This window comes from Anomaloglossus baeobatrachus, chromosome 7 (assembly GCF_048569485.1).
Source record: "Anomaloglossus baeobatrachus isolate aAnoBae1 chromosome 7, aAnoBae1.hap1, whole genome shotgun sequence".
Taxonomy (NCBI): domain Eukaryota; kingdom Metazoa; phylum Chordata; class Amphibia; order Anura; family Aromobatidae; genus Anomaloglossus; species Anomaloglossus baeobatrachus.
The window spans coordinates 248,123,754-248,147,031 of NC_134359.1; the positions used below are offsets into that span (position 1 = coordinate 248,123,754).

General features: G+C 50.9%; 1 protein-coding gene across 1 annotated transcript in view; it reads right to left on the reverse strand.

Moving 5' to 3' along the window:
• LOC142246682 (uncharacterized) overlaps positions 1–23,278 on the reverse strand; it is a 451,192-nt gene that overhangs the window by 284,413 nt on the left and 143,501 nt on the right. Inside the window, 1 exon segment of the mRNA XM_075319747.1 lies at positions 8,700–8,761. Coding sequence (XP_075175862.1) covers positions 8,700–8,761 — 62 coding nt within the window.

Below are 23,278 nucleotides of genomic sequence, written 5' to 3' on the forward strand. Positions count from 1 at the left end.
CTGAGATCTACAGATATGGAGGAGCAATCAGATTGTTGATCCATATAGCCCCCTAGGAGGAATAGTAAAATAAAAAATAAAAAAAAGTAAAAAAAAAAGTTTTAAAAAAAAAATAAAAATCCTAACAGTTCAAATCACCCCCTTTTCACCCCATTGAAAATTAAAGGGTTATAAAAATAAAAAATATACACATATTTGGTATCGCCACGTTCAGAAATGCCTGATCTATCAAAATGTAAAATCAATTAATCTGATTGCTAAACGGCGTAGTGGCAAAAAATTCCAAACGCCAAAAGTACGTTTTTTGATCGCTGCAAGTTTTGCGCGAAATGCAATAAGAGGTGATCAAAACGTAGCATCTGCGCAAAAATGATACCATTAGAAACGTCAGATTGAGACACAAAAAATAAACTGAGATCCCAAAAAATGAGAATGCTACGGGTTTTGGAAAATGGCGCAAAACGTGTGCCACTTTTTTTGTGAATTGTTTAACCCCTTAGATACAAGTAAACCTATACATGTTTGGTGTCTACAAACTCGCACCGACCTCAGGCATCACAGCGACACGTCAGTTTTACCATATAGTGAACATGGTGAATAAAATGTCCCAAAAACTATTGTGCTATCACACTTTTTTTGCAGTTTTTCCACACTTGGAATTTTTTTTGCTGTTTTCCAGTACACTGAATGGTAAAACTTATGGTTTCATTTAAAAGTACAACTCGTCCCGCAAAAAACAAGCCTCCATATGGCAAGATTGACAGAAAAATAAAAAAGTTACGGGCTCTCGGAAGAAGGGGAGCAAAAAAACAAACAAAAAAAAAACGGAAAATGCCATGGGGCTGAAGGGGGTTAAAAGATAGTAATTGGGATTGGTCTATGATAGGGCAGGATTGCTGTTTGTTGCACACCACATGATTTAGTAATCTGTGTCATGGCTTTACATGCTATTATTAAGTACATGTAAAGCACGGGATTGTGGGAGACAGAACACGGGGGAAGAGAGAGCACAAGAAGAGGGAAGAGAGAGCATGGGAGGGGGGGGGAAGAGAGCGCATGCACTGCACTGCTCTCCCAGCCAATGGTGAACATTCTGTTCTTCATTGATTGGGACAGTGAGTATGGATCGATGTGGGACCCCCTTATTGGATTACACTGGACCAGATTTGATTGTTCTTTCTAATAAATTGGTTTGTGTTGGGGAGTGTTTTTTCAAATACAAATTTTTTTCTTGTCTTTTTTTTTGGAACTGACTGGGTATCTGATAGACGCCATGACATCACTAATGCCAGGGCTTGATGCCAGGTGACATTACACATCTGGTATCAACCCCATATATTACCCCGTTTGCCACCGCACAAGGGCAACGTGATGAGCCAGGCTAAAGCGCCAGGATTGGTGCATCTAATGGATGCGCCACTTCTGGGGCAGCTGCAGCCTGCTATTTTTAGGCTGGGAGTGTCCTATAATGGTGGACCGCCCTAGTCTGAGAATATCAGACCACAGCTGTCCGCTTTACCTTGGCTGGTGGTCCCATTTGGGGAGACCCCACGTTTTTTTTTTAATTATTTAGTTAATTTAAAATAACAGCGTGGGGTGCTCTCTGTTTAGGATTACCAGCCAAGGTGAAGCTGCCAGCTGTAGTCTGCAGGCTGCAGCTGTCTGCTTTACCTGTGCTGGCTACAAAAGATAGGGGGACCCCACGTGTTTTTTTTTAATTATTTATTTTTTAGCTAAATACAAGGCTAAACACCCTTTAGTGCCACATGAAAGCCACTAAAGGGTGCAAGATTACAAAATATAGGGGAGTGGGACATTATAGATGTCTTTCTCATCTATTATCCATCTATCCCTCTATTTATCCCTTCATTCATCCATCCCTCCATTCATTCATTCATCTCTCTATTTATCCCTCTAGCTATCTCTCTGTCTCTATCTATATCTATCCCTCTATCTATATCTATCCAACTATTTATCTATCTAGCTGAATTTGTTTTGCAGTACACAATGAGGGTATGTGCACACGTTGCTTTTTTTTCCGCGCGGAAAAAAACGCACCCTCTGGCAGAGGGGAGAATAGTAAACAATGCTTTTTGAGAAACAACGCATCGAAAACGCATGCGTTTTTCATGCGTTTTTTTAGGTGCGTTTTTTAAGACTTGTCAGTGTTAATAAAGTTGGTTGAACACAGACCTTTGGAAAAAAAAACCTGTGATGTCATTTCCTTCCCCACATTCTGTTTGGATAAATGGGAGGGCTTGGAATGGAAGGAGCACCATTTGAATTTTGGAAAAGTTGAAATAAACTTTGCGCACCATGTCACATTAGCAGAGCCCCTTGGGTACCTATATGTCAGAAAACCCCCACAAGTGACCCCATTTTGGAATCTGCACCCCTCAAGGATTTTATTCAGGAGTATATTAAGCATTTTGAATCCACAGCTACTTCACCCAAAATGTTGCTGTAGCAACAATATTCTCACTTTTAGGCCCGTTTCACACGTCAGTGAAAAACACTGACGTTTTTCACTGGCGTGTAAAACACGCACATGTCCCTCCGTGTGCCGTGAATCACGGCACACATGGGTTGTCTAAGTGCAATACGGGCTCCGTTCTCCGTGGCCCGTGATTGCACTTAGAGATTAACTCACCTGTGCCCGCTCCCACTCTCCATGGTGCTGATCGCTCCCGCGGTGCAGCATCCGGCCGGCCTTGACCCCCGCAGCAGCTGCTTCCAGGTCGGCTGTGTCGCACATCATGAATATGCGCGACAATAATGAGCCGGCTCAGAAGCAGCAGGGAGAACGGGCTGCAGAGGACATCGCTGGACGCCGGGTGAGTTAAAATGATTTTTATTTTAAAAGCACGTTTTTTTCTGGCACGTGTTTCACGGACCACACCACTGCGTGGTCCGTGGAACATCAGTGATGCCAGAAAAAAATGGACATGTCTCCGTGCGGCAATCACGCACACGCGGGTACGCCGCACGGAGACACGTGCAGTGAAAAATCACTGACGTGTGAGCAGACCCATTCATTTTAATGGGTCTGCGTATGTCAGTGATTCTGGTACGTTTAAAAAAAAAAGCACAAACGTACCAGAATCACTGACGTGTGAAAGAGGCCTAAGGCTATGTGGCCATGATCCAGCGACACGGCGTCTAGTACACAGTGTCAGCCTTCCTGCAGAGATGTGAGTGTTGTCCACGGGAGAACGCAGCTGCCCATGCCCACGATTTGGGTTCAGGCTGCTGTGGAGCTCTATGCTACCTGCAGAGAACACTCATCTCCGCAGCATAAATTGACATGCTGAGGCTCGGGAAGCTGCGCCACCGGTCGGTTTATGCTGCGGAGAAGAGAAGCACAGTGGGCATGAGATTTCTAAAAATCCTTCCACTGTGCTTCTACTGCACAACGCAGCGTCATGGACGCAGGGAAAACAATCTGCGCCCAAAACGCTGCAAACCCCGATTGTGGGCATCCAGCCTAAAAAGCGTCAATGGAGGTCAAATATATATACAACGTCCCACCCCCCCTGCATATTCTAAGCTGGCACCTTTAGTACCTTTCATGTGGCACTAAAGGGTGCCTAGCCTAGTTTTTATCACAAAAACAAAAAAAAAAATGGCGTGGGGTCCCCCCTATTTTTGATAGCCAGTCAGGGTAAAGCAGACAGCTGTAGCCTGCAAACCACAGCTGGCAGCTTCATCTTGTCTGGTGATCAATTTGGAGGGCTCCCCAGGTTTTTTTTTTTTATTTATAAATAAAAATAATAAAAAAAAAACAACATGGGGTCCCTCCAAATTAGATCACCAGCCAAGGTGAAGCTGACAGCTGGGGTCTGGTATTCTCAGGGTGGGAAGAGCCATGGTTATTGGACTCTTCCCAGCCTAAAAATAGCAGGCCACAGCCGCCCCAGAAGTGGTGCATCCATTAGATGCGCCAATCCTGGCGCTTCGCCCCAACTCATCCCGCGCCCTGGTGCGTTGGCTAACGGGGTAATAAATGGGGTTGATACCAGATGTGTAATGTCACCAAGTAATGGCATCAAGCCCAGCAATTAGTGATGTCACGGCGTCTATCAGACACCCGACATAACTAATTGACAGTAAACAAAAGCAAAAAAAGACAACAAAAAATTTTTTATTAGAAAAAACACTCCCCAAATCATTCCCTTGTTCTCCAATTTAATAAAAAAAATGGGTCCGCAGAAATCCATTTGGATGTCCCACGTCGCCTCTGGACCTTCTAGAATATGGGGGCACGTTCAGGGAACGTATCCCCCATTTTCTAGGAGGGCAGACCCTCCATTTGATGAGAGTGGGTGCAAAAATCTGCACCCACTCTCCCCGGGTCACAGCTGCAGACTGCCGAGCAGCCAGCACAGCTCACACTGAACACTGTGCTGGCTGTCAGCTGCTCTGCTCATGTGACCGGCCGGCGTCTGCTGTGAAGGAGGAGGGAGCCGCGGGGGATCAGCGCTGCGACCAGACAGGTATGTATGACACCGGGGGGAATAGGGGGTGACCGGGCAGGGCCTGGGGAACAGTTTTCTGTCGCATGTGTTATTGCACATGTGACAGAAATCATAGGAGCAGGGCGGCCGGTGCGCTACTGTGCGCGCGGCCATGTTGGATTTTCGGGAGGGGGGTCGGGGGTCGGGGCGGGCACTTTGGCGACACCGGGGGCTTTGCCAGGAAGTGAGGTCAACAGGAAACCTCTTGACCTCACTTCCAGGTAAATGCCTGCGTTCTGGCGTGCCGACAAAGCCCGCGGACCGCAACAAAAAAGCAGGTCCATGCGGTGTAGCTGCGTTCTGACCCCACATCATTGATTTCAATGGGGGAGAGAACGCAGCCACAACGCACAAAAGAAGTGACATGCTGCTTTTCTTTCCGCACCGATTTTTGGCATCCAAAACGCTGCGGAAAGAAACGCAGCGTGTGCACTGATTTTTCAGCTTTCCCATACACTTTGCTGGGAAAGCTGAACGCATGCAATTTGCCACTGAAACGCTGCAGTTCAAAACGCAGCGTTTCCGCGGTAAAAAACGCAACGTGTGCACACAGCCTGAAATGGAAATGAAAGCGACCTCACGGACCTGCATCATGCTAGTAGTGACATGGGCATGCTGCGATATTTGACAGCATGACCAAAATGTCATGTAGCTCAAGGAAAAAATAGTGTCAAGATTTTTCACAAAAATCTGCAGTAACTATATTTTATTGCAAATTATTATTATTATTATTATTTATTATTATCGCACTATTTATTGCATGGCGCTTCACAGTGCAGATAAGTGAATCCTCACATCACATGCAGCAGACACTGAGTTGTCAACAGTCAGAGTGAATGGTCATGTGACCCCTCGTATGCAATATGCACATTCCACATTCTGAGCCCAATATGTCAATTCATATAGTGACACATAGAGGAATAACAATAATAATAATTAATGAATAATAATTTTATTCATTTATATAGCGCTATTAATTCCACAGCGCTTTACATACATTGGCAACACTGTCCCCATTGGGGCTCACAATCTAGAATCCCTATCTGTAGGTGTGATGCCCTGGCAAAACCAGGTAGTCACAGATGACAGTACCCCCCCACCAAGAGTACAGGAATCGCTTCCTCCTTGGCATTACACACACCCCCACATGGTGCATATGAGCAGCCACCCCTCCCCCCCAATTAGGAGCTGAAAAGAGCAGCAGGGGAGTAGTTAAGTCAGTCGGAGGAGAGCAGCAGAGCAGTCAGGAGTGTGTCTCCTGGGCTGCAGAGAAAGTTGCAGAGCAGTCAGGGGTTGGAGCCCCTGGACTGCGGGAACAAGTCAGGCACTAGGAGGGGACCCATAGTGGATCGGGGCAGGGTAGTGGCCCGCCGGCATCTGGAACCCAGAATAGTGCAGGGAAGTCCCCCTGTTCCAACCAGAGGAGCTAAGCAGACTACAAGGTGCAGTGCAACCAAAAGAGGGCTCCTGCTCATTGCACCATGTGTGGGACCAGCACACCCCTCCAAAAGGCTCCCGGTCACCGGCAAGTTGGTTTACAGAGGACTCTGTGTTTTATGACCACACACATCAGCCTAGCTTCATCCAACACTAAGACAACCGAACTGTGAGTTTCCTGCTCCCTGTAATCCCTGCCACCACCACAACTCCCAATTGGGCCCCGGGACTACACCTACCCGTGGAGGGGGTTCCACCTTGCTGCCCCACACCACCAGTCCCAGGCACGATCCCCAGAGGCAGCGGCGGTGCTACAATCTCATCACCGCAACCCATGGGTGGCGTCATGGACAATCTCCCTTACCTAATCCCCTTTTTGTTGTGGAGCCTAGGATCATAGACCGGGTCACGCCACCGTCATACCTACAGAAGTGACCCCTTGGCCCGGATCTGAGTACCTCCTATTCCTGGGCGACACATATGTCTTTGGAGTGTGGGAGGAAACCCATGCAAACGCAGGGAGAACATACAAACTCCTTGCAGATAGTGTCCTTGGTGGGATATGAACCCAGGACCCCAGCGCTGCAAGACTGCAGTGCTAACCACTGAGCCACAGTGCCGCCGTTAGCCTAGACAAGCTATGTGCAAATATATATACACATTACTATATGACACAAAACACGCGCACACACACACACAAATATATGTACCATACATACATGGCGTATATATCTACTATAGACCCACATTGGGTGCTATATATAGTCTTCCTTACACAGTATTCATTTATCTATAAGGGGTGAGGAACATGTAACGTTTCTATGTGTCACCATTGTAGATGTGAGGTTATTGCTGTGTCAAGGATGAGAGAAGCAGGATCCCTGCTAGTGATGTGTCGGTCGCTAATGATCCGACACAAAGATCCGGCTCCCTGCTGTGACTGACAGGAGCCGGATCACCAAAGTGAGCCACTAAAATCGCTAAACGGCTCATTTCGTCGCTGAAACCCCGCCCACCCATGTCTAAACACCGCCCACTCCACAATCTCATTGGTCCCTTGTAAGTGGGCGGGGTTTAGCCGCGGGTGGACGTGGTTTCAGCGGCATCACTATAATCTTAAATATGTGTTCTCCTTGGGGTGAACACATATTTAATACGGAGCCGAGAACTATCCGAATGAGCCGGCTCTTTTTGGTGAGCGGAGTCATGGGACCCGGAACACCAAAAAGAGCCGGACTGCCCATCACTAAATTCTCTGCTCTGTAATAGTGATGTGTCGGTCGTAAACGATCCGACACAAAGATCCGGCTCCCTGCTGTGACCAACAGGAGCCGGATCACCAGTGTGAACCACTAAAATCTCGAAACGGCTCTTTTTGCCGCTGAAACCACGCCCACCTGCGGCTAAACTCCGCCTACTCAACAATCTAATTGTTCACTTGTAAGTGGGCGGGGTTTAGCCGCGGGTGGGCGGGGTTTTGCCGCCGTTACTATAATCTTAAATATGTGTTCACCTGGGGTGAACACATATTTAATAAGGAGCCGAGAATGATCTGAAAGATCCGGCTTTTTGGTGAGCGGAGCCATGGGAACCGGATCACCAAAAAGAGCCGGACTGCCCATCACTACTCTGTAATGCTGAGAGGTCAGTGCTGGGCAGAATACTGACAGCCAATGACTGTGCAGGGGGTGGGGAGGGGGCGGGGCTGGACACTGAGGCCGGGCGGGGCCAGCTCTGACTGAAGTTTGGCAACCAAGAATACAGGAAGTTATCATGTTTAGTGGAGCTGAAGGTAAACAAAGAGCTGCAGAAAATAAAGTGATAATTCAAGAGGAACAAAAGTAAAAAAACAAAAAATAACAATGTAGGGGTGATTTATATGACAATACAGCACAGATTAGCTTAAATTTTTTTTTTTGGAGTGTATGTCAGACAACTCCTTTAATTGTATAAGTGTTTTCACTTTATTTACTCCAGAATTCAATTTATGGGGTATGGGCGTTAGAGAGCAGTCTGATTGTGACAAATTAGTGAACAGCGGGTGGCTCTTGTGAGACCCCCCCACCCGGCTGTTTGTGACAAGCTTCATGCCCCACCACAATGACAAGTGGCTGCAGGGAAGATATAACTTCATTTTCTCCCAATAGACTCACTCCTAGTAAAACAGCCCAACATCATTTATATACAATTTACCTTCAAATTACCAACATATCTGTATGTAAATTTAGCTGACAGTTTTTATTTAAGAACCAAAATTTGTCTGTGTAATGGACCCTTATGTTCAGTATTTGGTTAGTGTTTTTACCTCAGTATTTGAAAGCAAAAATTAGGAGTGGAAGAGTCAGATGAAAAGTATAATAGAAACATAATAGGGCACCACTCCTGCATTTATCACCCAGTCTTGGTTTTCTTGGTTACAAGTACTGATGTAAAATAGGGATGAGTGCAGCTAATCAACAAGGTTTATTGCATGCGGAAGTTGCCTGTACACTGCTGTGAACAATAAAGAAAACAATAAATAAATGACCTGGGCTACACTAGATTTTTGATAACCAGCTAAGCTAAAGCAAGCAGCTGGGGCTGGTATTATCAGGGTGGCCTGGCTTTGGTTATTTGTTTCTCCCAGCTTGAAATAGCACACCAGAAGAGTTGCACTCATTTGAGGTGCCAATTCTTTCGCTTTGCCAGCTCTTCCCGATTGCCCTGGTGCGGTGGCAATCAGAGTAATACGTTTTGGGTTCATGTCACCTGTGAATTGACATCTGGCATCAAGCTCCAGAGTTAGTAATAGATAGGCGTCTATCAGACACCTGCATTAATACCGCAAAAGCACAAAAGCAGGAAAAAAATGTTTATGTGAATAAAAACTCCCCACATGCCTTTGTTCACCAATTTATTAATAAAAGAAATTCTGGAAGTTCCAATGTAATGAAACGTTATATCCCATGATGTCCATCAATTCCTATGGAGCTTAGTTCTGAGAACGTCTTCAAAACCAGGCTCCATAGGTCATTATCAGTCAACGGCAGCAAGGAATTTGTGACGTCACTGCTTGTGAGAAATTCCGTGCTGCCTCGTTCTGAGAACTTAGCTCCATAAGAATTTATGGGGATTTTGGGACATTACTCCATTGGATTATGGCGGAACTTTGAGGATTTCTTCTTTAATTAATAAATTGGTGAACGATGGAGTGTATATTCAAATGAACAATTGTTTTTCTGGTTGTATGTTTTCTTTAACATCATGCCTGCTGGGTTAGTAATGGGGGTGTTTGATAGATGTCTATTAATTTCTAACCCCTGGGCTTGATGGCAGCTGTCAATTCACAGCTGACATCAACCCCAAAACCATTACCTTGAATGTCACCGCATCAGGGCAATTGGGAAGAGCTGGGTGAACTGCCAGAATTGATGCATCTAATGGATGCGTCACTTCTGGGGTGACTCTGGGCTGCTAATTTCAGGCTGAGACAGGCCAAATAACCTTGGGCCCTCCCAGCCTGATAACACCAGCCTCCAGCTATCTGTTTTACTTTGGCTAGTTATCAAAAATAGGATGGAGCCCACATTTTTTTTTTAATTATTTATTTAAATAATTAAAAGTAACGGCTGGGATCCCCTCTATTTTTAATAACCAGCCATAGAAAAAGCTGACAGCTGAGGGTTGCTGCCCCCAACTGTCCACTTTAACAGTGTTGGTTATCAAAAACAGGTGGGACTGCACATCTTTTTTTTTTCTTTTTTTCCAGGCAATCACCCCCACTTTGCTTCATTTTCCTGCAACCGTAGCTCTTACTATGACAATTTTACAGCCTTTTTACAGCACACAAGTTTGGGACTACATTGACCTATATGGGGTTTGACGTTCGGGTTCCGAACCAAATTTTTTTCTTAAAGTCTGGTCAAACTCGCCAAATCCAAACATCCACAGGTTGTAAAGTAAAATACTGACCAAATGCTGAACGTGTGACTATGGCCTAAGGGTTCATTACACAAGCAAATATTGGCCTGCTACAAGCATTGATTAGGGATATGAAAGCATCTTTCTTCTCTCTTCCCATAGAGAACAGATGAAAACTGGGCAAAATGTTCATGTGATGGAGGATTCATGAGAGACAGCGAACAGCAGTATATATATGTCTGCACTAATATTATGACTTACGTGTCTATAGCCTGGGCTGTGCTTTATTAATAATGAATAGCTGGATTGCATACCCAGTGTGTGCTGTGGAAATTATGTCTATTCTTTAGTGGCTACTTCAACTGGACCACTGCCCCCCATCTTCCATGTGACAGAGTGCCGGACCTGCTCATATTGTGCCTCTCTCATTGTGAGAAATGCTCAGGAGTCAGTGTTATTGGGTTGTGTCCGTCTGACATTCTCTGCCAACTACATGCAGAGAACAAAGCTGAAGAACTATATGGGTGTGTGAGCGAGGAGAATGTGACTCTTTTCTCTATTTAGTGGTGACTCCTCACCGGGGCGGTTACCTGTAGGATCATCCTCTTTGCATCGCTCACCATCCCGCACATCACTTTCTCCTTTTGCCATTATGACTTCAGCATTGATATTCTTCAGATCTTTACTTGGATTTTAAAGCTGTGAAAGTAATAATGTAATAGTCAGAGATACAAGGAAAACTCACATGGAATGTTCTAGATGAACGCTTTTACTACTCGCTTGTGTGGCTCCTGAGCTGCGCATGGATTCCATCATCTCCACCTTCTCTATCACTAAGTGCTGCCCACAGAGTCAGTACAGCAGCGATAGAAGCAGACGTCACTGGAGCAGGGTCCAGACAAAGCGCTTTCCTATATTATTTTCTCTTCACATTTAGACACCTTATCATGGACATGACCTTCTCTGTAATGTAGGTGCGACTATTTGGGGTCATTATCAGTATATAGCTCATTATTACCCCCTGTTAAGGCTACAGATTGCACACATGCCCCCAACCAGTCCACACACCCAAGATCACGTATTATACCACCGCTTACCGAAAAGGCTGTAAGTTCCATTGCTGCACACACAATGTACTCACTGCCCACAGGCCATACACAAGTCACATGTACAATGTACATAGTCTCCGTGTCATTGGTTAATTTACTTTACATTGCTCTTTTCTAGTGATCCTTTCATTAGACCTGTGTTGTCTCTTGATCCTCCCGTTTCTTTTGATTTCTTACACCAGGCACCACCAGGTTAGATTTCTCTGTTATCACATTATTAAGATATTTCATTACAGGAACAATTTACATCTTACTTTCATTTACCATTACTTTCCATAGATATTTTCATCTTCTATACAGCTTTTTCATCTCTCCGCCATATATTTAATTCCGGGTACAGAGTCTTTTTGAGTGAGGTATGGTGCAATTTGGGCTATTATGTCAATTTTTTCTCAATCAGCTGATCTCTTTGTGTTTACATTTTCCATATAACTAGGTAAGCTGCACTCTATTTTCCTCCTAAGGCTGCTTTCACACATCCGTTTTTTGCCATCCGGCACAATCTGGCAAAAAAACTGATGCAACGGATCCGGATCAGTTTTTCTGTGTTCCTTCTGTTTTTTGACGGATCCGTTGTGCTGAGCATGCGCAGTTCAAGCCCATAGGCTTTCATTGTAACTCACGCCGCAAGCAGCGTTCCATCCGGCCGCCAGATCATGCCGGATTCGTTCTGTTTTTTACCGGATTGTGCCGCACGGCAAAAAATTGATGTGTGAAAGCAGCCTAAAGGGCACTTTACACTTTAGCGATGTCGCTGCCGATTGCACCCGCCCCCGTCGTTTGTGCGTCATGGGCAAATCACTGCCCGTAGCGCACAATATTGTTAGTCCCCGTCACATGGACTTACCTGCCTAGCGACGTTGCTGTGGCCGGCGAACCGCCTCCTTTCTAAGGGGGCGGTTCGTGCGACATCACAGCGACGTCATACGGCAGCCGTCCAATAGAAGCGGAGGGGCGGAGAGCACCTGAAAGAAAGTGACGCCCACCTCGTTGCCGGAGGACGCAGGTAAGGTGCTGTTCGTCGTTTCTTGGGTGTCACACGTAGCGATATGTGCTGCCGCAGGAATGACGAACAACCTGCATCCAGCACCAACAACGATATTTGGGATTAGAACGACGTGTCAACGATCAACGATAAGGTATTTTTGATCGTTAGCGATCATTCGTACGTTTCACACGCAACAACGTCGCTAACGAGTCCGGATGTGCGTCACGAATTCCATGACCCCAACGACATCTCGTTAGCGATGTTGTTGTGTGTAAAGCGGCCTTAAGTCTCTATGGTTTTTCTCCACCACACACATCCCTTTTCCTCATCCCTCTTCCCCATTCCCTCATCCCTCGCAGAATGGTACATATTTGCATGTGATTTTGTATTTTCAATTTTGTCTTCTTATTTCTGTGTAGTCACTATTGGGTCTCCATTTTATTCAAGTGTATCCAAATTGGACATCTCTTGTTATTTTTTTCTCTAATTTTTTGTATATATCTGACATCAGTTCCTATTGATGAAGGTTGATGTTATGACTGAAATGTCGAACTGTTGGCTGTTATCAAATAAAAATAATCATTTGCATCACTTTGGAGTGCCTAGTTTAATTCATTACTGCTGTACGGAGTTGGATCCTACTCAGCACCCATTTCTCTCAACAGAAGTGCCGTGACTTTTTACATTATACATGTACAATGTACCACCTACTCTCTAAGCTTCCTTAGGCAACAATATTAAAGTTTAGTCTTCAATAAACACAAAGTACAGTGCTGAACCCCTGTAAGAAATACCATTATCACAAACAATATCAATATCTAATGACAAGGATACTGAACAATAACAAAATCACAAAATATTGTTAGTGACAACATCAATATCAAACGATAAAAATATCACACAACAGCAATATCCTTATGTAGATTCTAGGGGAAAGCTCAGCGACAAATGTGTATAAAAATAAATAATATAACATAACGAATCTAAGATGCAGTATAAAATTGATAAAACAAATTACAAAATAATCACCAATCACAATTCTCTACAACTCAATGAGTAGCAATGATGGAGAACCATTGATATAGTTACCCGGCCAGAACTCTGTTCCTTCTCTCCTTTCCAGGGATTCCTCTGCTATGGTCTCCTCTCTGGAGATGTCTTCTCCTCTCCTTCCTTTCCTCTCTCCTCCTCCTGTGCCAGGTTTGGGATTTTATACCCCATCTGTGACATCAGCTGTACATCTTCCCCACCAACCTGGAGACACTATGTCTCACCTTGTGAACAAAGAACTGTATTCATCAATCTGTTCTTTCCCTACAATCTGCTGTTAAAGGATAACGACATCCTGATTGTTCTTTGCTCACATTATATTTAAATGACATGGAGACACCTTGGCTGGGTGTTATCACCCCCTAATGACTGGAATACAATGGGAATTTCTTGTGGACTCAGGAGCCTTGTACTTAAAAGGCCCAGTCACACACAAGGACTTGATAGGGATCGCTGGTAAGTCACTGGGAGGTCGCTGGTGAGATGTCACACAGTCAGACCTTACCAACAATGCAGGAATGATACAGGTCGCAGTAGCGACCTGTATAACGATCTCAGCAGTCACTGTGACCCTGTCACACAGTGTCAAACACAGCGATGTCTCCTGCCCAGCAGGACATCGCCTTTGAAGAAAATGGCTTGGACCATTCTGCAACGACTAGAGATCTCACAGCAGAGGCCTGATCGCTGGTAGATGTCACACATAATGAGATCGCTAACGGGATTGCTACTGCGTCACAGAAACCGTGACTCACTAGCGATCTCACTAGCGATCTCGTTATGTGTGACGGTACCTTAAGGGGTGGTTCACTGCTTTTACAACTTTTGCCTATCAGTTTACATCCCTATTTCAGGGCTATTCTAAATTAGCTTTTTTCATTAGTAGCACTGAGTGGCGCTATCCAGCTCGCTAAGTGCCGATCATTTGACCCGCGGCTGCTATGGCCACTGGCATCCGCTGATGTCACATTCAGGCTTTGACATTACATCAGATGCAGATCAGCAGATGGAGCAGAGCATGGGGACGTGGAGCAGACCAGGGAAATGCGAAACAGAGTAGAGCAGGGGGATGCGGAACAGTGCAGGGGGACGAGCAGCGGAGCAGAGCAGGGGGCCGCAGAGCAGGGGGATGCGGAGCAGGGGGACGCGGAGCAGGGAAATGCGGAGCAGGGGGACGCGGAGCAGGGAGATGGGGAGCAGAGCAGGTGGACGCGGAGCAGAGCAGAGCAGGGGGACGCAGAGTAGAGCAGGGGGACGTGGAGTAGAGCAGGGGGACGTGAGCGGATAGAGTGGAGCAGAGTAGGAGGACGCGGAGCAGAGCAGGTGGAAGCGGAGCAGAGCAGGAGGATGCAGAGCAGAGCAGGGGGACGCGGAGCGGAGCAAATCAGGGGGATGCGGGGAGCGAAGCAGAGCAGGGGAATGCGGAACAGTGCAGGGTGACGAGCAGACGCAGAGTAGAGCGGGGGGACGCGAGCGGACAGAGTGGAGCAGAGCAGGAGGATGCGGAGCAGGGCAGGGGGACCCAGCGCAGATCAGGGGGACGCAGAGCAGATCAGGGGGACGTGGAGCAGATCAGGGAAATGCGGTTCAGAGCACGGGGACGCGGAGTGTGCCGCCCCCGCGACAGCCGATGGGCTGCTCGGACCCGGATCCACAGTGGCTCGAGGGGTATATATGATATGAGGCGGGGTCGCGCGGCTACCTCGGAAATAAAAAGGGGGGATGTTTTGGATGGTGAATGAGATAATGTTCGTGACGCCACCCACGGTGAGTGGTAATGTGTGAGACCACTGCTGCTGTTGGGGAGCCCGGTGACGATGTTGAAGCAGCAGGATGTTTAACCCCTCCGTGGGTAGGGGGTTTGGTGTCCCGGGGCCCGGTGATGGATGGAGTGGGGAACCCTTCGGGGGTGAAGGGATATCGGGTATTTACACAGTCCAAAGTCACTGACGCTGACACCAGGTAAACCAAAGACTGCCAAGACCCACCCACCGGTTCCCCCTACCCACTGCGCAATGAATGTGTGAACCCTGGGCAAGCCAGGTGTCGCGGGCGGAGGAGGGGACGCCGCGCTCTCCCACTGCTCGGATCCGGCTGCCGCGGCTGCTGCGGCCTGCCGCTGCTCGGTGGCTCGAGCGATGGGCCGGATCCCGGGGACTCTAGCGGCGCTTCTCGCCCGTGAGTGAAAGGGGGTTTTGGGTGTGGGGATTGTGGATTGTCCGTGACGCCACCCACGGTTGTGGTGAAGGGATGTACACCACCGTTGCTCTGGCTGGGGAATCCCGGGAGTGATGGTATGGAGCAGCCAGTTGTTGTGTTGCCCCTCCGTGGGTAGGGGTTGGTGATGCCGGGGCCCAGTGATGGGGTTGGGGATGGTGGACAGGCGGGCTATGGGGCCTGTGGAGGTGCAGGGGCGCAGGGGCAGCGCTGTGCCGCACGGCACAGAGGTACTCACTCAGCCAGTAAACACAACACAGTTCTCGGTAAACAAACGGCTGGTTGGACGGGTCCTTCAGACGGTTGCGCTGCTGATATCCCCTGCAGGTGACGGTCTCTTTCCTTCACCTATGTGTTGTTGTTTGGTTGCGATGGGTTCCCACCGGTAACCCGCTCCCCGGCCTGGGTATGAACCGGAGGAGCTCCACTGTTGCCCGCAGGCGCTGGCCCTGGGAAACTGGTGCCTTGGCGGTGGCGGTGTCTCCCCTCTACGGTTGGACTCTTGCCTTCAAACGGGACTTGGTTGTTGGGAGACAGTCGTCCCCTTCACTGACGGATTTGGCAAATTATGGCGACTCCTAGCCTTGCCGGGATCCGAAAGGCCCCTGCCCTGGTGCTGACTAATCTTCGTATACCGCTCCGGTACCGCCGGGTCACCACCCGTCCACGGTCCTTTCGGCAACCTCCAATCAGTCTCGCCTGCAGACGGTCACCGCCGTCTGCCAACCTTGCTGTCTCAGTCCGGGGCACACACCCGGACCAACCTCAGGCTTCTTGCTGTCACTTTCTCTGTTGCTCTTACTTTAGCTCCTCTACCACTTCACTTCCTTTCACTTTCACCTCTCCAGCTAATCTCTTAGCTGTCTACTCCTTCACTTCCCTAGCTTATCTGCCTGGTTTTCCCGCCTCCAGAGCTGTGAACTCCTCGGTGGGTGGAGCCAACTGCCTGGCCCACCCCCTGGTGTGGACACCAGCTCCTGGAGGAAGGCAACAAGGATTTTAGTTTTGACTTCGGTGTGCCTGCAGGGAATGTGGGGTGCGTGTGGTGTTGTGACCTGTGACCCCTGGCTTGCCCAGGGCGTCACACAGGGGTCACAGGTAGTGACATCACACACCCTACACCCTGGTTAGGTACACCTAAGTTAAACCAGAAATCCTTGTTGCCTTCCTCCAGGGGCTGATGTCCACACCAGGGGGTGGGCCAGGTGGTTGGCTCCGCCCACCGAGGAGTTCACAGTCCTGGAGGCGGGAAAACCAGGCAGATTAGTTTGAGAGTTGAAGGTGTGAGGAGCAAGTGAGAGGAGTTGAAGTGAAGGAGAAAGTGACAGTTTGGAAAGCCTGAAGTTGGTCCGGGTGTGTGCCCCGGACTGAGACAGCAAGGTTAGCGGACGGTGGTGACCGTCTGCAGGAGAGGCTGATCGGAAGTTGCCGAAAGGACCGTGGACGGGTGGTGACCCGACGGTACCGGACCGGTATACAAGGAGAAGCCAGCACCATTGGCAGGGGCTTTTCGGATCCCGGCAAGGCTAGGAATCGCCGTGAATTTGCCAAATCCGTCAGTGAAGGGGACCTCCGGGTCTCCCAACAACAAAGTCCCGATAGAAGGCAACAGTCCAACCGTAGGAGAGAGACACCGCCACTGCCAAGGCACCAGTTTCTCAGGGCCAGCGCCTGCGGGCACAGAGGGGCTCCTCCGGCCCATATCCAAGTCGGGGAGCGGGTAACCGGTGGGAACCCATCGCTACCAACATTACACTAGGTGCAGGGACAGAGACCGTCACCTCCAACTACCGGGGAGAAGCAACAGCAGCCGTCCGTGGGAACCGTCTTTCCTGCCGTGTGTTTTACCGAGAACTGTGTCAACGTCTCAGGCTGAGTGAGTACCACCGTGCCGTGCGGCACAGCGCTGCCCCCGCGACCCTGCACCTCACCAGGCCCCGCAACTGGCCTGCCATCCATCCCTACCCCATCACCGGGCCCCGGGACAACCAACACCCTACCCACTGGGGGGAGAACTAACATCTAGCTGCTCCATACCATCACTCCCGGGATCCCCATACAGAGCAGCGGTGGTGTCCACACAATCACCACAACCGTGGGTGGCGTCACGGACAATAAATCCCCAAAACCAATCCCCTTTTCACTCATGGGCGAGGAGCGCCGCTCGAGTCCCCGGGATCCAGCCCATCGCTCGAGCCACCGAGCAGCAGCGGCCGCAGCAGCAGCGGCAGCCGGACCCGAGCAGTGGGAGAGCGCAGCGTCCCCTCCTCCGCCCGCGACAACTTGGCGTCACGAACAAGATCTTACCGCTCTGCCGTTGGGTAGAGGTGCGCCTTGTTACCGCCGGAGGTGTCCGGCCAGAAAATTTCAGAAGCCGCCATCTTTGGCGCGAAAAGTTCCCGCTCGAGCGTCTTCTCGAGTAGTGGAGGCGCGAAGGCCAAAACCCCGCCCCGAGAGAGGAGGAGCCGGAAAGAGGCTAAGGGAGATGGAATGGCGGCTGGCCGCATGTGAGGTGGCTATAAAAGCAAGGACGCCAGGACCCTGTGGCCATCTTGTTGCTAGTTCCTGGAAAGCATGACTGCCGAGATGTCCGCTCCAGCTAATAACAGCGAGACCCCCGCGCCCGGCACAGCGGCGTGGATGGAGAACCGGACCACCCCGCTGAGTCATCGTCTGCAGGCCTGGGTGCAGCTCCTCCTGGAGGAGTGGGAGGCTGACATGGCGGACGTGGTGGCTGCTATGCGGAGATGCGAGGTGGAGGAAGATTTGGAGGAACGGGTAAGAGACCCACGTCCCTGTATCCCCGAGGGATCGGCCATCACGGCTGGGGGGCCCGGCCTACACCCGTTCACCCTGCTGCCTCCCCCGATAACTGCGTTAGTCGCTGCCGCCCCTCCACTAGGCCCGCTACCTGTCCAACCGGTAGCGGTACCCTGCCCGTCCGCCCAAGCGGACCGACCGGCTGCAGACGTCCGGGGCAGCCCCGAACTGCTTCCCCAGGAGCCACCAGAGCCGAGGCCCCTTGATGAAAATGTGTTGGAGGCCCCGGCAGTGATTGCACCGGGTTCCCTGCCCGAGCCCGGGATCGTGGCATGGATGAAGGCCCGGGTGAGTGACTTCCACCAACATCAACAGGACCAGATCTTCCAGATGATGGAGCAGTGGACCAATGAGGTGGAGATGCTGATTGCAACTGCCCCGATGTACGGGAGGGGAACAGATGTAACAGAGCCGACTGGTGACCCACGTCCCTATGTCCTACCAGGACCGGCCGCTGCGGCTGAGGGGCCCGGCCTAGTCTCGACCTATGCATCACCCTTGCCATTACTTATGGGGCGCCTCAGTGTAAACTCGCCTGACCTGCTGCCCCGTGCTACTGCAGAAGGATCTGATGTGCTGGATGCTGGGGGCCAGGAAGCTGCGGCAGCTGGCGGCAACCCGCCTGACGCAGATGCAAGTGATGGTGACTCCAGCTCTGGTGTTGAACCCGCCCTTGAAGGTGAGGAGGCAAGTGAGCGTCTCCGCTATGTGGGAGAGCCGGTAGTTCATTACACCACGCGTAATGGTGGGAATGGATACCGGACGCCCATGTCACAGCAAGCCTGTCACTGCATGTTTGATATGCTGGTGGCAGAGGACCCAGCAGACACAGAAGAGTCACAGTAAGGGCAGCGGAGCACCATTGTCACAATCCCCATTGGGACCACCTGTGTGTTGAAAGTTTAAAGTTTGCAAGTTTTGAAAATGAAAATGATTAACCAAAGTTAACCTGATTGTCTAGCCTGCTGATTGAACCGGTCGTTGCCGGCACCGTTGTCCCCGCGGGGACCGTCTGAAGTTGCGTAAGGGACTCCTTACGGACAAGCCCGTGAACTTGCAGGGCAACCACAAACGTTAGTGGCTTGTAAATATGTTTGTTGCAGCTTCCACCGTGCCGCCTCCGGAGAGGCAGATTGGAGGGAGGGCCTGCAGTGGAGCAGGCTGGGGCCCAGCCACCACCGGAACCGGTGGCTACCCTCTGGAGGGGAAGGACAGATCCCGCTCGGGTGACTTGGTTCATGACTGGGGTCAAGGGGTGCTGCCTGTTTCTTAGGGGCAGCATCAGGGCCAGGTTACTTGGGTGGGAGAGAGCTGCAGCCGCAACCGTTACCGTAACGTTTAAGAAAAGTGCCTCCCGTTGTGGGATGATGTTATTCTACTTGTATGTGTTTTTTTTTATCTTTTTCAGAAAAAAATAAAACCGGTGTTGGACGGGCAGCCCGCGGACGGTCTGCATTTTGCTAAGGGGGAATGTGACGCCCTGGGCAAGCCAGGGGTCACAGGTAGTGACATCACACACCCTACACCCCGGTTAGGTACACCTAAGCTAAACCAGAAATCCTTGTTGCCTTCCTCCAGGGGCTGATGTCCACACCAGGGGGTGGGCCAGGCGGTTGGCTCCGCCCACCGAGGAGTTCACAGTCCTGGAGGCGGGAAAACCAGGCAGATTAGTTTGAGAGTTGAAGGTGTGAGGAGCAAGTGAGAGGAGTTGAAGTGAAGGAGAAAGTGACAGTTTGGAAAGCCTGAAGTTGGTCCAGGTGTGTGCCCCGGACTGAGACAGCAAGGTTAGCGGACGGTGGTGACCGTCTGCAGATGAGGCTGATCGGAGGTTGCCGAAAGGACCGTGGACGGGTGGTGGCCCGGCGGTACCGGACCGGTATACAAGGAGAAGCCAGCACCAGTGGCAGGGGCCTTTCGGATCCCGGCAAGGCTAGGAGTCGCCGTGAATTTGCCAAATCCGTCAGTGAAGGGGACCTCCGGGTCTCCCAACAACAAAGTCCCGATAGAAGGCAACAGTCCAACCGTAGGAGAGAGACACCGCCACCGCCAAGGCACCAGTTTCTCAGGGCCAGCGCCTGCGGGCACAGAGGGGCTCCTCCGGCCCATATCCAAGTCGGGGAGCGGGTAACCGGTGGGAACCCATCGCTACCAACATTACACTAGGTGCAGGGACAGAGACCGTCACCGCCAACTACCGGGGAGAAGCAACAGCAGCCGTCCATGGGAACCGTCTTTCCAGCCGTGTGTTTTACCGAGAACTGTGTCAACGTCTCAGGCTGAGTGAGTACCACCGTGCCGTGCGGCACAGCGCTGCCCCCGCGACCCTGCACCTCACCAGGCCCCACAACTGGCCTGCCATCCATCCCTATCCCATCACCGGGCCCCGGGACAACCAACCCCCTACCCACGGAGGGGAGAACTAACATCTAGCTGCTCCATACCATCACTCCCGGGATCCCCATACAGAGCAGCGGTGGTGTCCACACAATCACCACAACCGTGGGTGGCGGCACGGACAATAAATCCCCAAAACCAATCCCCTTTTCACTCACGGGCGAGGAGCGCCACTCGAGTCCCCGGGATCCGGCCCATCGCTCAAGCCACCGAGCAGCAGCGGCCGCAGCAGCGGCAGCCGGACCCGAGCAGTGGGAGAGCGCAGCGTCCCCTCCTCCACCCGCGACAAATGAGACCACACATGGATTAACTTTTCTTTTGTACTTTATTGAAGGTATCCATGTAACACCATTCAATGTTGATATAAAAAGGGGGTCGCTTGTTATTTTGGCCACAGCTCTAACCACAGGAACAAATCTGCCTTAAACCTGAGGGAGGAGGCCCAATGCCTACGGCTGTCCATGGCAGGTTGGCTCTCACCAAATCCCTCTTCCACCAGCTGTGACTTTTGAACATGTAACAAAACTTTCAAAGGGAGGGAGGGCGTGCGATGCTCACCCTGAGGGCAGATTGTGGTAAGAGGAAGGAGGGACTCCCGTGCCCCTTTGGTGTTGCTGGTTGGTCTGAAGCCTTGTCCCTAGGCACTGTGTGTAACTTGGTGGATCCCTTTCGCCTAAGACTACTCGGGTCCCGCTCACCTGCTGGCTAGCAGGGTGAGCCTGCTCTCAGGGTTCACGCTTCGGATTTTCTGGACGATTTTGGGAAGTCCTATCCCCCTTGTTGCGCTAGTACCCCGATTCTGGAGCGGGTGGGGAACGGTTCCTGAAGACTCCATTCCCGTCGGGTGAATTACTGGGCTGCGTGAAGCTACTTCCCAGCCTAGGGTCCGCATACCCCGTCGTGCCCTGGCCCCTGCCCGGTTGTAGCACAAGGCAGCCGGCCTGCTCTCTGTAGCAGCACCGTACCCCCTGTCACTACCCTCTGCGACCGGGGTTCCAGCTCCTTCTGGCCAGGCCAACGTCTGGCACCTGGGATGGGTACAGGAGCCCAGCTCCACAGCGTGACCTGCACTGTCACCGCTGCTCACTGCTCAACTCTACTCAACTCAACTACTGATATCTCTGCCCTCCCTCTTCCATCCCTCCATATGGGCGGCCCTATTCCTCTCGGGCTGCCCAATGGGTGGCTGGTGGGTGTGGTGCAGAGTGTTCCTCAGGATTTATGTACACCTGTTGGTAGCAACACCAAATTGACAGGACCCGTAAACAAAGAGGAGCGGGTACCATGCAGAAGGGCAGATTGCACGGCACCCTTGTGATGACCTGATAGGCCAGGGCGTCACAGGAGCGGAGCAGGGGGACGCGGAGCAGATCAGGGGGACGCAGAACAGAGCAGGGGGACGCAGAGCAGGGGGACACAGAGCAGATGGAGCAGAGCAGGGGGACGCGGAGCAGAGGAAAGGGACGTGGAGCAGAGCAGGGGGATGCGGAACAGAGCAGGGGGCCGCAGATCAGGGGGATGCGGAGCAGGGGGACGCGGAGCACAGCAGGGGGACATGGAGCAGAGCAGTGGGACGCGGAGCAGAGCACGGGGAAGCGGAGCGGTGCAGAGCAGGGGAAAGCGGAGCAGAGCAGGGGGACGCGGCACGGAGCAGAGCAGGGGGACGCGGAGCGGAGCAGAGCAGGGGGACGCGGAGCAGAGTAGGGGGACGCAGAGCAGGGGGACACGGAGCAGAGCAGGGGGACGCGGAACGGAGCAGAGCAGGGGGATGCGGAGCAGACGGAACAGAGCAGGGGGACACGGAGCAGAGCAGGGGGACGCGAAAAGGAGCAGAGTAGGAGGATGCGGAACAGCACAGGGGAACGAGCAGCAGAGCAGGTGGCCGCACAGCAGGGGGACGCGGAGCAGAGCAGAGAGGGGGGCATGGAGTGGACAGAACAGAGCAGGGGAACGCGGAGCAAACGGAGCAGAGCAGCGGAACGCGGAGCAGACGGAGCAGAGCAGGAGGACATGGAGCAGAGTAGAGGGACATGGACCAGAGCAGAGTAGGACGACGTGGAGTGGAGTAGAGCATGGGGATGCTGAGCAGAGCAGGGGAACGCGGAGTGGAGTAGGGGGACGCAGAGCATGGGGTTGCAGAGCGCCACAGGGGGATGTGGAGTGGTGCAGGGGGACGTGGAGCGGTGCAGGGGGACATAGAGCCACACAGCGAGACATGGAGCAGCGACTGCTATCCCAGCCAATGGGGAACGTTCTGTTCTTCATTAACTGGGACAGCGAGTATGGGATCGTCATGGGACACCCTTATTGGATTACATTGGACCTGGATTAGGGATTTGCCAGGGAAATAAATTGGTGAATGATGGAGTCTCTTGTATTTATTATTGTAATAATTTCCTGCATTGATATTTTTCAGGTTCACTTTTGGAGAACATCGTGGGACCTCGCTATGGATTACGGCCGAAATTTTTTTGAAAAACATTGTAATAAATTGGTGAATGAGGGATGTAGTCGGGGGATATTTGTCCAAATATTTTTTTTTTCTTTGCTCAACTACTGGATTAGTAATCTGATAGACACCCACCCATTACTAATAGTAGGGCTTGATGTCAGCTGGCAATTCACAGCTGGTATGAACCCCATATATTACCCAGTTTTCCACCGCACTAGGGCAACGGGAAGAGCAGAGGCTAACAGCCAGGATTGGTGCATCTAATGGATGCGCCACTTCTGGGGCAGCTGCAACCTGCTTTTAGGCTAGGGGGGCACAATAAACATGGGCCTCAACAGCCAGAGAATACCAGATCACAGCTGTCTGCTTTACTTTGGCTGGTGATCCAATTATTCGG